At 41.4% G+C, this 13075-nt stretch overlaps 5 protein-coding genes across 6 annotated transcripts; 2 read left to right on the top strand and 3 right to left on the bottom strand.

Annotated features, from left to right (window-relative positions):
• Positions 1–89: 89 nt before the first annotated feature.
• Positions 90–2093, bottom strand: LOC108077711 (uncharacterized). Its single transcript, XM_017171162.3, has 3 exons — positions 1437–2093; positions 1212–1224; positions 90–830 (listed from the first exon to the last, which is right to left on the bottom strand). Exons 1-3 carry the CDS (start codon positions 2037–2039, stop codon positions 151–153), a joined length of 1296 nt encoding a protein of 431 aa, XP_017026651.2. The 5' UTR covers positions 2040–2093; the 3' UTR covers positions 90–150.
• An 84-nt stretch (positions 2094–2177) lies between these two features.
• LOC108077714 (glutathione S-transferase D4-like) lies at positions 2178–4051 on the bottom strand. The gene is given in 3 exon segments (XM_017171164.3): positions 2178–2746; positions 2748–3005; positions 3393–4051. Coding segments are annotated over 3 exon segments (1290 nt in total). The 5' UTR covers positions 4007–4051; the 3' UTR covers positions 2178–2328.
• Positions 4052–4303: 252 nt separating this feature from the next.
• LOC108077713 (uncharacterized) lies at positions 4304–6627 on the bottom strand. Its single transcript, XM_017171163.3, has 2 exons — positions 5966–6627; positions 4304–5019 (listed from the first exon to the last, which is right to left on the bottom strand). The coding sequence occupies exons 1-2, from the start codon at positions 6591–6593 to the stop codon at positions 4364–4366; spliced, it is 1284 nt and encodes a 427-aa protein (XP_017026652.1). The 5' UTR covers positions 6594–6627; the 3' UTR covers positions 4304–4363.
• A 2801-nt stretch (positions 6628–9428) lies between these two features.
• Positions 9429–10941, top strand: GstD1 (Glutathione S transferase D1). The gene is made up of 2 exons (XM_017171350.3): positions 9429–9569; positions 10156–10941. Exons 1-2 carry the CDS (start codon positions 9459–9461, stop codon positions 10786–10788), a joined length of 744 nt encoding a protein of 247 aa, XP_017026839.2. The 5' UTR covers positions 9429–9458; the 3' UTR covers positions 10789–10941.
• Positions 10942–11169: 228 nt separating this feature from the next.
• GstD9 (Glutathione S transferase D9) lies at positions 11170–12860 on the top strand. Of its 2 annotated transcripts, none has more exons than XM_070287236.1 (2): positions 11170–11245; positions 12108–12860. In XM_070287236.1, the coding sequence occupies exon 2, from the start codon at positions 12112–12114 to the stop codon at positions 12766–12768; it is 657 nt and encodes a 218-aa protein (XP_070143337.1). In that variant the 5' UTR covers positions 11170–11245; positions 12108–12111; the 3' UTR covers positions 12769–12860. The 2 variants fall into 2 exon arrangements, with proteins under 2 accessions (XP_070143337.1, XP_017026507.1); XM_017171018.3 differs by lacking the exon at positions 11170–11245 and adding an exon at positions 11896–12052.
• Positions 12861–13075: the final 215 nt, after the last annotated feature.

Genomic DNA, 13075 nt, shown 5'->3' with positions numbered 1-13075 from the left:
GCCTTGTTGTCACAAAGGTCTGAGTAAACAAATAGAACCACCATATTCCTGCTAATATATCTATAATATATAATTAAATTATTATTAAATTTCTTTTTTATGAAGACACGATTTTTATATATTTTTGAAGAAAGATATTACATTTGTAATTTAAGGCAGTTTCTCTATTAAGTTGGCGGCCAAAAACTTTTTCGCTTCCTGTATTCTCAGCAAATTTTCGTCCCAACCCGGAGTCACCTTCTGCGCAGTTTTATACCATCTTTCCACGTTGGGAAATTTCTTCAAATCGAAATCAACCATTTCGATGGTGGAAACGGTGGCCAAAATAACGATGTCAGCCACGGAAAGTTCACTGCCGGCCACATAATCCCGACCCTCCAGGAAGGTGTTGAGCAGTCCAAAGGCTGTGTTGAGCTTGTCCAAGTTCTCCTGGGTTCCCGGCTTACCAGTGCGCAGAAGTGGGAAGAAGTACTTGCCAAAGGCATCGTAAAGGGTGCCCATGTCAAAGTACAGCCTCTGGTTGATCAGAGCCCGCTTCTGGGGATCCTTGGGGTAGAGAGCGGAGTCGGGTTTGCCGTACTGCTCCACTAGGTACACCACGATAGCACGCGACTCCCAGATGGCAAATCCATTGTCCACCAGAGTAGGAATGGTGTGCTGTGGGTTGATCTTCATGAACTCCGGCTTCAGCTGCTCCCCCACAAAGGTATTCACGGTGATGGAGTTCAGTTCCACTCCCACTGCCTTGGCCGTCATAATGATGGCCCGAGTGCTCGGCGAACCGGACATGTTGTAGAGATCCAGATTAGGCATGGCCATCGCCATTCCGTCTTGCCGGTGGGAGTGAAGAGAAACAACTAAAAAGGTACCTGCCGAAATTCCCACTTTTAAACCAAAGTTGTTGCGAATTATCTACCTGTCTGATATTATTTGTGAGTCCATTAGAGTGGACCTGTGTTAATTAAAAGTTTTAGTTTCTCGCTCGGATATTAGAGATTTTTTAGGAATTGACTTTAATTTTATTATTTAAATTTTTAAAAGAATATAATTTTTGATTTGATATTTTATATTATAATAAATATAAAATGTGTACCTACAATTTACGAGTCCACTCTAATTTACTTACATATATACGCTAATGTCTCTCTGGGAGAATTTATTTTTCGTATTTCGTTTGTTTGGGAAATAAGCAAATGTATAGGTTAGCGTACATATACATTTAAGGTTAAACAACTTTTTGCACCTATCTCAAAGAAGACTTTAGTTGTATCAACTTTAGCATAGAATATACATATATACAAAACAAAATGTTTAAAATATTCCGTTTTATGAAGTAAAAACATTAAATTTATTAATACGTTTATTTTTAATAACATAAAAAATTTGTATTCTAATTACTTTGTTGTGTTCTTCAGGGCTTCAATTTTCTCGACCATCTGCCGAAGGCCATCCCAATTCTCATCCCATCCGGGAGTTATCTTCTTGGCATAAGCATACCACCTGGCCACATTTGGGTACTTGCTTATATTAAAGTCAACAATATCAAAGGTGGAGACGCTGGATAAGATGGCAATATCAGCCACAGTTAGATGATCACCCGCCACATACTCCTGACCCTCCAGAAAGGTGTTCAGGAACTCGAAGGCCGACTCGATCTTCTTGAAGTTTTCGGCGTTGGCTGGTTCGCCAGAGCGAAATATGGGGTAATAGTACTTGGCGAAGGTGTCGTACAAGCCTAGATCGAAGTACAGTCGCTGATTGATCAAAGCCTGCTGCTTGGGGTCCTTGGGGTAAAGCGAGTCGTCCTTGCCGTACTTCTCCACCAGGTAGATGGCAATGGCACGCGACTCCCAGAGGGTAAAACCATTGTCCACCAGTGTAGGAATGGTGTGCTGCGGATTGATCTTCAGGAACTCTGGCTTTAGATGATCTTGTTGTGATAAGCTTATTGGCTTCCTGTTAAGTTCCACTCCAAGAGCCTTGGCCACCATGATAATCGTCCGACACCCACTGCCGACTGGCGTGTAGTAGAAATCCATTTGGGAACGTTTTTTACTACGTGCTTTGCATTGAAGAGAAAAAGCAAAACTGAACACTCTCAAGTGGGGCCCTCTCTCATATATAGAAATGCCATATCTCTCTTTTGAAAGAAAATTGTTTGTCATCGTGGTTCGTATATTTGTTGTGTTTTTTTTTTTTATTTAGGCGTATACATTCTGAATAAATAGTTTTTTACGATAGTTAAGTTTCTCTAAACTCTTAGTTTAATATATTAAAAGAACAAATACATACATTGCTAACAAGTTAAATACATTATTTAAATATCTTCTACTTTGCTTCGGCCTTTCGGGCCTCAATCATAGCCTTCATCTGCAGAAGACCCTCCCAGTTCTCGTCCCACCCCGGAGTTGTCTTCTTCGCATTGGCGTACCACCTGGCCACATTCGGGTATTTGCTAATGTCAAACTCGACAACTTCAAAGGTGGAGACACTGGACAGAATGGCGATGTCGGCCACGGTGAATTGGTTGCCCGCTACATAGTCCTGTCCCTCCAGGAAGGTGTTTAGGAACTCGAAGGCGGTCTCGATCTTCTTGAAGTTTTCGGCGGGACCGAGCTTGCCAGTTCGGACGAAGGGGTAATAGTACTTCATAAAGGAGTCGTGAAGGGTGCCCATATCGAAATATAGGCGTTGATTGATCACTGCCCGCGTCTGGGGATCCTTGGGGAAGAGAGAGTCAGAATGTATACTTCTCCACTAGATAGACGGCGATGGCACGTGACTCCCAGATGGCAAATCCATTATCCACCAGAGTGGGAATGGTGTGTTGGGGATTCAGTTTCAAGAATTCTGGCTTTCGGTTGTCCCCTTCGGTGATCTTCACGATCTTCTTGTTCAGCTCAAGCCCAAGGGCCTTGGCCACCATGATAACCGTGCGGCATCCACTGCCACGAGGAGAATAGTAGAAATCCATATCGGGAATTGGGATTACTCTGTGTTGCTCGCTGGAGAGGAGAACCAGAACTGAATGCGGCCAAGCATGGATCCCTTTTATATAGTGAGTTGGTTGTGAAATATCATATCTCGCACGAAATGATTATAATTGATTTGCTCGCTGTTTCTTCGCTGTGTGTGTTGGTTTATTTATTGTTTATTTTTTCGATAAAGTAATCAACAAATGGTAAACACACAATCATACATCTGAAAACAAATACAGTTTTTGTGTTGGCTTATCTTGGGTTTCTTTCATGCGAATAAATTATGCTTTCTATTATTATATTTCAAAAAGCAAGTTAAAGCCATATTTAGTTTTTTATTATATTATTAAATAATATCACTAGAATTAAATATCTCCTGCTTACTGCACAGACTTCATTTTCTCATCGAACGACCTTTTCAAGTCCAGAGCGCCTTCCCAGTTCTCCTCCCAGCCTGGAGTCACCTTCTTGGCATTCGCATACCACTTGGCCACGTTCGGATACTGGCTAATGTCGAAGCCCAGGACATCGAAGTTGGTCACATTCGAGAGGATGGCGATGTCGGCTAAGGTGAGGTGATCCCCGGCAAAGTATTCTTGACCCTCGAGGAAGGTGTTGAGGAAACCAAAGGTGTCCTGTACCTTCTTAAAGTCCTCCTCGGAGCCCAACTGACCAGTGACATAGATTTTGAAGTAGTAACCAGCCAAGGAGCCATACATAGAGGCGTGGTCGAAGTACAGCCTCTGATTAATCACCGCCTGCTTCTGGGGATCCTTTGGGTAGAGGGAGTCGTCCTTGCCGTACTTCTCAACCAGGTAAATGGCGATGGCACGCGACTCCCAAATAGTAAAGCCATTGTCCACCAGTGTGGGAATAGAATGCTGGGGGTTGATCTTGATGAATTCCGGGCTCATCTGCTCTCCCTTCCTCGTGCTGATCACCGTCTTGTTCAGCTCTAGGCCCAGTGCTTTGGCCACCATAAGGACGTTGCGGCAGGCACTGACGTAGGGCGCGTAATATAAATCCATTTTGGGAACCAAAGTCGCGCCGTGCTTGCTGCTCGAGAGCGAAAATATAACTGATTGGGAGCCCATCATGGCTTCCCTCCCAACGAGCCGAATAATAACGGAAGGCGTTCTCTTAATTTACGTTCGGTTGCCATGCTGTGGATGTGCTAGTTAAGAGCACTTGTAGAGAAACAGAGAATAATTGGCTGTGGTTTAATCTCAACCATATAATCTATATAAGAATATAAATAGTAAATACGGAGCCAGGCCAAGTAATACCTTAAATAAAATATTTAACTTTGAAATTACTAGACAATATTTAAAGTCAAAAGTTTAATTTTATTTATAAAAACAAATTATAAAAGTAAGCCAAATCAATTACTGAGCTGCATTTAGTTTCTCGTCGATCATCCTCTTCATTTCGAGAGCTCCTGCCCAGTTCTCCTCCCACCCGGGAGTCACCTTTTTGGCGTTGGCGTACCACCTGGCCACATTCGGATACTTGCTGATGTCGAATCCCAGGGCATCGAAGTTGGCCACATTTGAAAGTATAGCAATGTCGGCCAAGGTGAGATGGTCGCAGGCCAGGTAGTCCTGTCCCTCGAGGAAGCTGTTGAGGAACTCGAAGGTGTCCGTCGACTTCTTAAGGTCCTCTTCAGATCCAAACTTTCCGGTGAGGAATGCCTTGAAGTAGTATGCGGCCAGGGAGCCGTACATGTTGGAGTGATCGAAGTAAAGTCGCTGATTGATTACGGCCTGGATCTGAGGATCCTTGGGGTAGAGAGAGTCGTCCTTTCCGTACTTTTCCACCAGGTAAATGGTAATTGCACGCGACTCCCAGAGGATGAAGCCATTGTCAACCAGGGTGGGAACGGTGTGCTGGGGGTTGATCTTGATGAACTCCGGGCTCAGCTGCTCCCCCTTGAGGGTGTTCACCAGCGTCTTGTTCAGCTCGAGGCCCAGGGCCTTGGCCACCATGAGGACGTTGCGACAAGCGCTGACCACCGGGTAGTAGTATAAATCCATTTCGGGAACTGCGATCGTGTGGTGCCAGCCGCTCGAGAGAAGAAAGAAAACTGATTGGGACCCTCACGGGCTCTCAGCTATATATAATGCCGCACTGAGCTCTCTGTTTGTGTATGCTTGCTATGCTGTGACATGTTAATTGACTGTATTTGTGGAAAATACACTTGTACTTTTACACAAATATGGCTGTGTATTTTTCACAAATACAAATGCCAATCACGAAAATATATCAATTTCCATGGGCTTGTGTTCTCTGTAAAAGCAGCTTGTTAGAAAACATTTGTATGTTTGTGTCTGCGTCGTCAAGCTCATTAAATTTATTTTCGCTGAAGTTTGCTATTTAAGGGGAGAAATGAGAATTCCCTTCTAAGGAACACATCTGTTTGAGTTCTGGTTTTGGTTTCGTTGGCTACAGGTTTAAATGGGAAATAAGGTTTATAAATACAATAATAAGGTTTTTGTACTTTAGAAGCAAGTGCACAAACAGACTTACAATAAAAAAATGTTTCAACTACTTAGTTAAGCAGTGTAAAATCTGTGAGAGCAGAATCACTAGCAACACCCTTACAATTTTTTAAGAAAGATTTGCAACCAACCAAAATGCACCCAAAAATATATTTAAGCATTTATAAAATTAGCTAATGCAATTATAAGAATAACAAAATAATATACATTTTATTCAAAAGGGAATAAACTACAAGTCTTTAACAAGTCATAATGATTCATAATAAAACTTGTTTTAAGTGTACCTATTTAGGTCCTGAGTGTTTTTAACATCCGTTTTCATATGATTTCATTTCATTTCCAATCCAAAAACTAATTTTCCCAAAAAGTACATCTTATTTTTATAAACAAACGCTTAGTTTTCTTTTATTAAATTAAACAATTAATAAATATAAATACATATAAGTATATGTATAAATCTGAGTATCATTTACTTGGCTGCCGCCTTGCGGGCTTCGAAGAAGGCCTTCATCTGCTGCAGACCCTCCCAGTTCTCGTCCCATCCGGGAGTCACCTTCTTAGCATTGGCGTACCACCTGACCACGTTCGTGTACTTGCTAAAGTCGAACTCAATGATGTCGAAGGTGGAAACCAGCGCCAGGATGGCAATATCGGCCACAGTTAGATTGTCACCGGCCACGTAGTCCTGTCCCTCCAGGAAGGTGTTCAGGAACCCGAAGGCCGTCTCGATCTTCTTGAAGTCCTCTTCGCTACCGGGCTGACCGGTGCGGAACAGGGGATAGTAGTACTTGGCGAAGGCATCGTTGAGGGTGCCCATGTCAAAGTACAGACGCTGGTTGACCACGGCCTGCTTCTTGGGATCCTTGGGGAAGAGAGAGTCGTCCTTGCCGTACTTCTCCACTAGGTAGACGGCAATGGCGCGGGACTCCCAGATGGAGAAGCCATTATCCACCAGGGTGGGAATGGTGTGCTGTGGATTAAGCTTCACAAACTCCGGCTTCAGCTGCTCGCCCTCCATGGTGTTCAGGAGCTTCTTGTTCAGCTCCACGCCAACGGCCTTGGCTACCATCTGGACAGTGCGGCATCCGCTGCTACCGGGCATATAGTAGAAATCCATATCTGAATGTGTTATTCGCTGGGGACGAGAACGAAGACTGCCTAATGCCGGGAATGGAGGTTACTTTTATAGCCAGTTGCCTGTGAAATTATCTCTCTCCATTTGTTTATTTGTGCTTTCTTGTGCTCCAAAAGTTGCCGGTCATGGTTAGAATAATTTTTTTCATATTTCGGGAGCCCATTATTTTGGGTTTGTGTCCACGTACCGTGACTCACGTAGCACTAATTACTATTGCAGGAGTGGGGCCACAGATAATCTTTGAAGCACTTGTACAAATTGTGAGATTATTTTATGATAGTAACTAACTAACATTTGCAATGTTCAGTGATGATGAGCTATAATGTGTCAGAAAATATATGTATCAATGATATGAGGCAGAAGGTATTGTAAATCTGGGCTGATCTTACGAGATAAAGGCTAAGTATTTCATCAACGCCTGACGATATTTAATATTATTCAAATAGATAGGAGCTATGAATGAAACTAAAGCCACGTCGCTTTAGCTTATCTGCAATTTTAATTGAAATGTTAATGTTTTGGAGGTGAGACTACATTGATGTCCATGCCAATAGGTAACTGTTTGATTTGAACACATTTAAGTTACCGATTTTATTCAGCAGAATTAATATCGATATAGAGGGGAGATCTTAATAAAAGGGATGAGGTATCAAAAACGCTTTTACTTTTCCATTCGCTTACACAAACAGTTATCTCTGCCTTTTCTCAAGTCGAGATCAGTGAAAGACTGAAGCAGACTCAAGCGCGGCTGTACAAAAAATATATATAAATTGCCGGCAAGCGGAATCGAGCAAATATATACATATCAAGTATACATATATGTGAGCTTATATGGCAAATCGGCAGACTCTCCCGATCTTTGATACGAATACCCAGAGATCTCTTGGCTTCTCTTCGCACGATCGCTTCTCTTAGCCTCTTTGTACTCTTTGAATAGTTTGGGTTTTTCATTTCTTTGCGGCGGTTTGTCTTTTTGATTGTTTGTGAATCACACTTGGCCAATGCCGTCTAACTGGTTCTCTTGATCCCGCCGGTGGCAAACAATAAACACTGAGTGACCTTTCTCTACATTTTACGCCAGATCTTGGGCCGGCTTTTTGGTGAATTAAGCCAAACCAGTTATTGGCGAACTTCTTCCCTTCACGATCACCGTGTTTCCCATGAATCAGTAGATTTCGGCATTATATTCAAATGAGTAATTTTCAGGGGGCGTCGGGGTCTCTGGGGTTTTTCGTGTTCGTTGCGATTTCACAAGCGAGGTGGATTGTTCTGGACGTTAAGAGAGCAATTTGTTTGACGTGTCCCCTTCGAATATACTCTTTTCGACTTGTTATTGAAATTTATGCTATGTCATGCTGATAGTTGGTATTGTCAATTGTGAAACTGATAATAGCCACCCCTAGCGAATAATCGTCGGAATGTTCGAGAGGTGTCTTGCCACCAGTTATATCGAGTTATACATTTTTCGTATGGCTAACCAGGCTTTATTTACCTTCTCATGCAATGTGGCCATAACAATCGTTTCCAGCTGACCAAGGTCGTGGAATTACAAACACTTTTCTGTGGGTAGAAAATTCAATCGATCCATCGATTGTTGTGGCCATCAAGATAATTACATAAAAAATGTACACCTGTAATTTGCGATTTGCATGTCCCTTTGACGTAGAAATTTCCTAGGGCTTGACATATTAAATCAACGAGGGTTGTTCACTCAGCTTGGGTTTTGCCCACAGTTTTATCACAGTCTGAGTCATATTTTAATCGACTTTTTGGCAAGCCCGTGGTATTATTTATGTGGCCATATTAGTAGGTGGTATTATTATTATATATTTCTCTACGGGATTCGCACCCAACTGTTGCCGTTTTGCTGTTTGTCTGATATGAATGTTTGCCGGCCGGCTTCGCCTGCTATCTCTCGTTTGCTTTATTTTTTCTTGTTTATTATTATTTTTTCTTTATTTTTTATAAGCTCCGATAAAAGAGTTTATTTTTAAGCGCAATTGCTGTGAGCACAGATGTTCATTAAGTATGCAGGAATGTGTACACAGCAAGAGATAAAGATGTTTTTATATTAGAAGTTTTATATTAGAAGTAAAAACTAAATAACAAAATTAAATTATTCACGGGCGTGACTTTAAAATGAAATGTTAATATTAAGATTAAAATAATAAAAATAAATAATAGATAATGATAATAAATATTTAAAACTGACTAATCATAATTATTCCCTTGAAACTTAACAGCTCTAAGTACAATAAGTATTGAAGTAATCTAGATAAGAAACCAACCACTTGAGAATAAAAAATATTAAGGAAATGTGTGATAAGAAAAAAACAAAATGGAATTAAAAATTATTTTTTATATTGAAATTATGCTGTATAGTATATATTTTAAAACAACCAAATTTACTCGTTGCATACAAATAAAAAATTGTGTATAATAAACGGGTTTAAATAAAAAAAAAGAGTGAAGGAGCACTTTAAAGAGAGCACCAGGTGCCGTTCCAGTGGAGGATCATTAGAAAGTTGCAGCTTTCTTTTGGGGTGATTCCAGGGGGGCTAGGGGGATGATGGAGCAGGTACATACGTGTGCTAGTGCCACTAAATCACTTATACTTGCACACGGCTCTATGTATTAATCACACTGCTAACGTTACATTTTTGTGTGCTATTATATTGAGTTTGTGCCGGTGTGTGCGGGGAATAAAGCGAAAAACAAAAAGCAACTATGTAGACACGAAAACAACAACTGGCGGCGGCTGTCTCTTTTTATGGTGATTCCCCACCCTTGAGACCCCTCCCTTACCTTTGGGGCAGCAAACAACTCTTGTTTGCCGGCCGCGGCATTATGGCGACGCCAGCGATTCCCTATAAAAGCCGACCTGCTCTCCGGATTTCGTTCAGTGTTACTTCTCATTTGGTACAGTGTGCATCGCGAGATTTCCAACAAACTAAAAATGTAAGTTTGCCATATTTTACTGTAACTGTGTGTGACTTAGCAAAGCAAAAAATAAGCTAGAAACAATGTGCAAAAGGAATAAGCATGGAAAATTACCAAATAGTTGAAAGAACCCCAGATATTGTGTGCTATGTGCTATGTGTTTAATATGACATCACTCCCTCCCTGGGAGCCGGAGAGTCTCGCCAAGTGAATTTCTGTAATGACCTGGCAATTAAAGCCGGCCTTTGTCTGAGCTCGAAATTATAGAGCGCGTCTAATTACGGTATATCTTTTCTGATCTGTTCTGTGTGATTTTTGCATGTACTTAAAAACAACATGGTGGAAAAGAAACTTAAGCTCACATACTAAAGGCATTTGATGAGGGTTTTAAAAATAATTATACCATTTGCTAAGTGTATTTAGGCAACCATTATGCTTAATTTAAAAGACGTATAGTTAATTTTTGTGATTAGGTTAGAGCTAATTAAAAAATAAATTTTTTTAATTTTAAATAGCGGAATTTCTTATTATTATTATTCAACTTTAAAGAGTTTTCTTTATAAAATATATTATTTAATTTAACATTTGTTTTCTTAATTTTCAGAAAATGGCTGACTTCTACTACCTGCCCGGCTCCTCCCCCTGCCGCTCCGTCATCATGACCGCCAAGGCTGTCGGCGTCGAGCTGAACAAGAAGCTGCTCAACCTGCAGGCAGGCGAGCACCTGAAGCCAGAGTTCCTGAAGATCAACCCGCAGCACACCATCCCCACCCTGGTGGACAATGGCTTCGCTCTGTGGGAGTCGCGCGCCATCCAGGTTTACCTGGTGGAGAAGTACGGCAAGACCGACTCGCTGTACCCCAAGTGCCCCAAGAAGCGTGCCGTGATCAACCAGCGTCTGTACTTCGACATGGGCACTCTGTACCAGAGCTTCGCCAACTACTACTACCCCCAGGTGTTCGCCAAGGCACCCGCCGATCCCGAGGCATTCAAGAAGATCGAGGCCGCCTTTGAGTTCCTGAACACGTTCCTGGAGGGACAGGAGTATGCCGCCGGCGACTCTCTGACCGTTGCGGACATTGCCCTGGTGGCCTCCGTTTCCACCTTCGAGGTGGCCGGCTTCGAGATCAGCAAGTACGCCAACGTGAACAAGTGGTACGAGAACGCCAAGAAGGTGACTCCCGGCTGGGAGGAGAACTGGGCCGGCTGCCTGGAGTTCAAGAAGTACTTCGAATAAGCCTGATATTCAAGTTTTACACCCCCAAACATTTGATGTAATATTTATTCACGTTCACAAACACAAACTATACAAAACAATTCCAAATTCGCGTGTCTCGGTGCACAATAAATGAGTGTTCGCTTTTTTGAATGCAAAAAATAAAATGCAAAACTGTTTTAATTTAGATGTGTATACCATATATGATATTGTATATGTACCATGTGTGTAGGTAGGAGTGGGCCTGTGGGCAGCAACAATTGGATAAGTTATGCTCTGCCGGCTCGTTTTTCTCTCTTCAAGTGCAAAAGGGTGTGATGGAAAGAGTCTTGCGAGGAGTCTCTTGAATCTTTTCTCTTTTTAGCGAACAGCAATAAAAGCTCATCGGTTTGGCGTCTGTTTGTCAGTGTAAATTGGGAAAGTGAGATAGCCGGAAGCCGTCAATAAAGCAGAGTAGAATATAGAACTAGAAAAAAAGGTGGAAAATTACTGAGTTATTAAACAAAATAGTGGGATAGTTTGGGCGCTAGATCTAGCTGTAATTAGTATTTGTTTGTTGTAAAGAAATACTTTTAAATTAATGAATAGTAGATCTTTTACATTTTTATGTGAAAAAGCTGAAAATGTAAAAAATAAGCTGATGAAAATTTTGTTCTCAGTTTTTCTTGATCAATTCTCTTACAGAGCTGAAGCAGCAGGGATTGAACAATGCACTCCCTTTATAATGTTAAGAAAAAAATGTTCTGAAGTAGGAAAGCAGATGTATATTTTATTTAAGATGTTTATAACCTATAGTCTTTTCTAGTTTTATTTGTAGAAAATATTAAATAATATAAATTTTTGTAAGGAGAATAAAAAACTGGCAAATATAGAAAATACAATGTCTGTAATCTTAGGACACGTAAAAAGTATTAAGTAAACGTGTAAACAATGCCAAATCATTTTTTGTTATCAACTACCTAAACTGATAACAGGCTAGAAGTTTAATTAAAAGAGTACAGCAACTGGTGGTTAGCAACAAACAACCTTAGTTAATATATTTTTAAAGCTATTGTAATATATTTTACAACTTGCTATCCATATCAACAGTCTGGCATTCCAATGAAATGAAATCCTCTCAATTTCCCAGAAATACATATACTCCTGGTCAAGCCACCTTTGTTTAAAGTTTCAAATATAAATTCACTCAACTCACTTTGCTTTTACAGTTCGTTAAAGAACCTGAATATTTTTTCAAAGCATTTTAACTCCTTATTTAAACTTAAGAAACTTAATATCCTTTAAAGTATTTATATAAGAGCTCCATACATTATAAAATAATAATTCTCTTTCATTTACAGAATCATGTTGGACTTCTACTACATGCTCTACTCGGCTCCCTGCCGTTCAATCCTGATGACTGCCCAGGCCTTGGGCCTCGAGTTGAACAAGAAGAAGGTGGATTTGGATGCCGGGGATCACCTGAAGCCGGACTTTGTGAAGATCAATCCCCAGCACACCATTCCCACTCTGGTGGATGGTGACTTTGCCATTTGGGAGTCGAGAGCCATTCTGCTCTATCTGGCAGAGAAGTACGACAAGGATGGCTTGGTCTATCCCAAGGATCCCCAGCAGAGGGCCGTGGTCAACCAGCGCCTGTTCTTCGATCTGGGAACGCTGTACCAGAGCTATGTGTACTACTATTACCCCCAGTTATTTGAGGATGTGAAGAAACCGGCCGATCCTGATAACTTGAAGAGGATTGATGCAGCCTTTGCCATGTTCGACACCCTCCTGGAGGGTCAGCAGTACGCCGCCCTGGGGAAGCTGACCCTGGCAGACTTTGCCCTGCTGGCCACCGTGTCCACCTTCGAGATATCGGAATATGACTTTGGAAAGTATCCGAATGTGGTCAGGTGGTACGATAATGCGAAGAAGGTCGTGCCCGGCTGGGAGGAGAACTGGGAGGGTTGTGTGTACTACAAGAACCTGTATCTGGGTGGAATTTTGAACAAACAATGACTTGCATCTGTTACTCAGCAAAAAACAAAAATATGTTAGACTAATACGAATTTCATAAACTGATATCGAATAAAGAGTGCCTCAATCTCAAATTATTTTAAGAGTAATTATGTCGAAGAGTCGTTGACTTCTGGAATGAGATAAGACCCCGGTGCCATGCTCTTGTGAAATTCGTTGAGGTACGACACCAGCACTACAAACATTTTTCAGTGCGATAAGATAGAGCGTCTTGCCGATAGGAATAACGTATGCTGCTGAGATTTCCCTCTGATAAGAAACAATAAACCAGAAAGGTAATTTCGAGCAA

Source organism: Drosophila kikkawai, chromosome 3R (genome assembly GCF_030179895.1).
Source record: "Drosophila kikkawai strain 14028-0561.14 chromosome 3R, DkikHiC1v2, whole genome shotgun sequence".
NCBI lineage: Eukaryota > Metazoa > Arthropoda > Insecta > Diptera > Drosophilidae > Drosophila > Drosophila kikkawai.
This window is presented reverse-complemented; position numbering and strand designations above follow the sequence as displayed.

Coding starts and splice junctions, on each gene's coding strand:
- GstD1 (XM_017171350.3), top strand. CDS start 9,459: ATGGCGACGCCAGCGATTCCCTATAAAAGCCGACCTGCTCTCCGGATT. Junction 9,570..10,155: donor ATTTCCAACAAACTAAAAAT/GTAAGTTTGCCA, acceptor CTTAATTTTCAG/AAAATGGCTGACTTCTACTA.
- GstD9 (XM_070287236.1), top strand. CDS start 12,112: ATGTTGGACTTCTACTACATGCTCTACTCGGCTCCCTGCCGTTCAATC.
- LOC108077713 (XM_017171163.3), bottom strand. CDS start 6,593: ATGGATTTCTACTATATGCCCGGTAGCAGCGGATGCCGCACTGTCCAG. Junction 5,020..5,965: donor GAAGGCCTTCTTCGAAGCCC/GCAAGGCGGCAG, acceptor ACACGATCGCAG/TTCCCGAAATGGATTTATAC.
- LOC108077711 (XM_017171162.3), bottom strand. CDS start 2,039: ATGGATTTCTACTACACGCCAGTCGGCAGTGGGTGTCGGACGATTATC.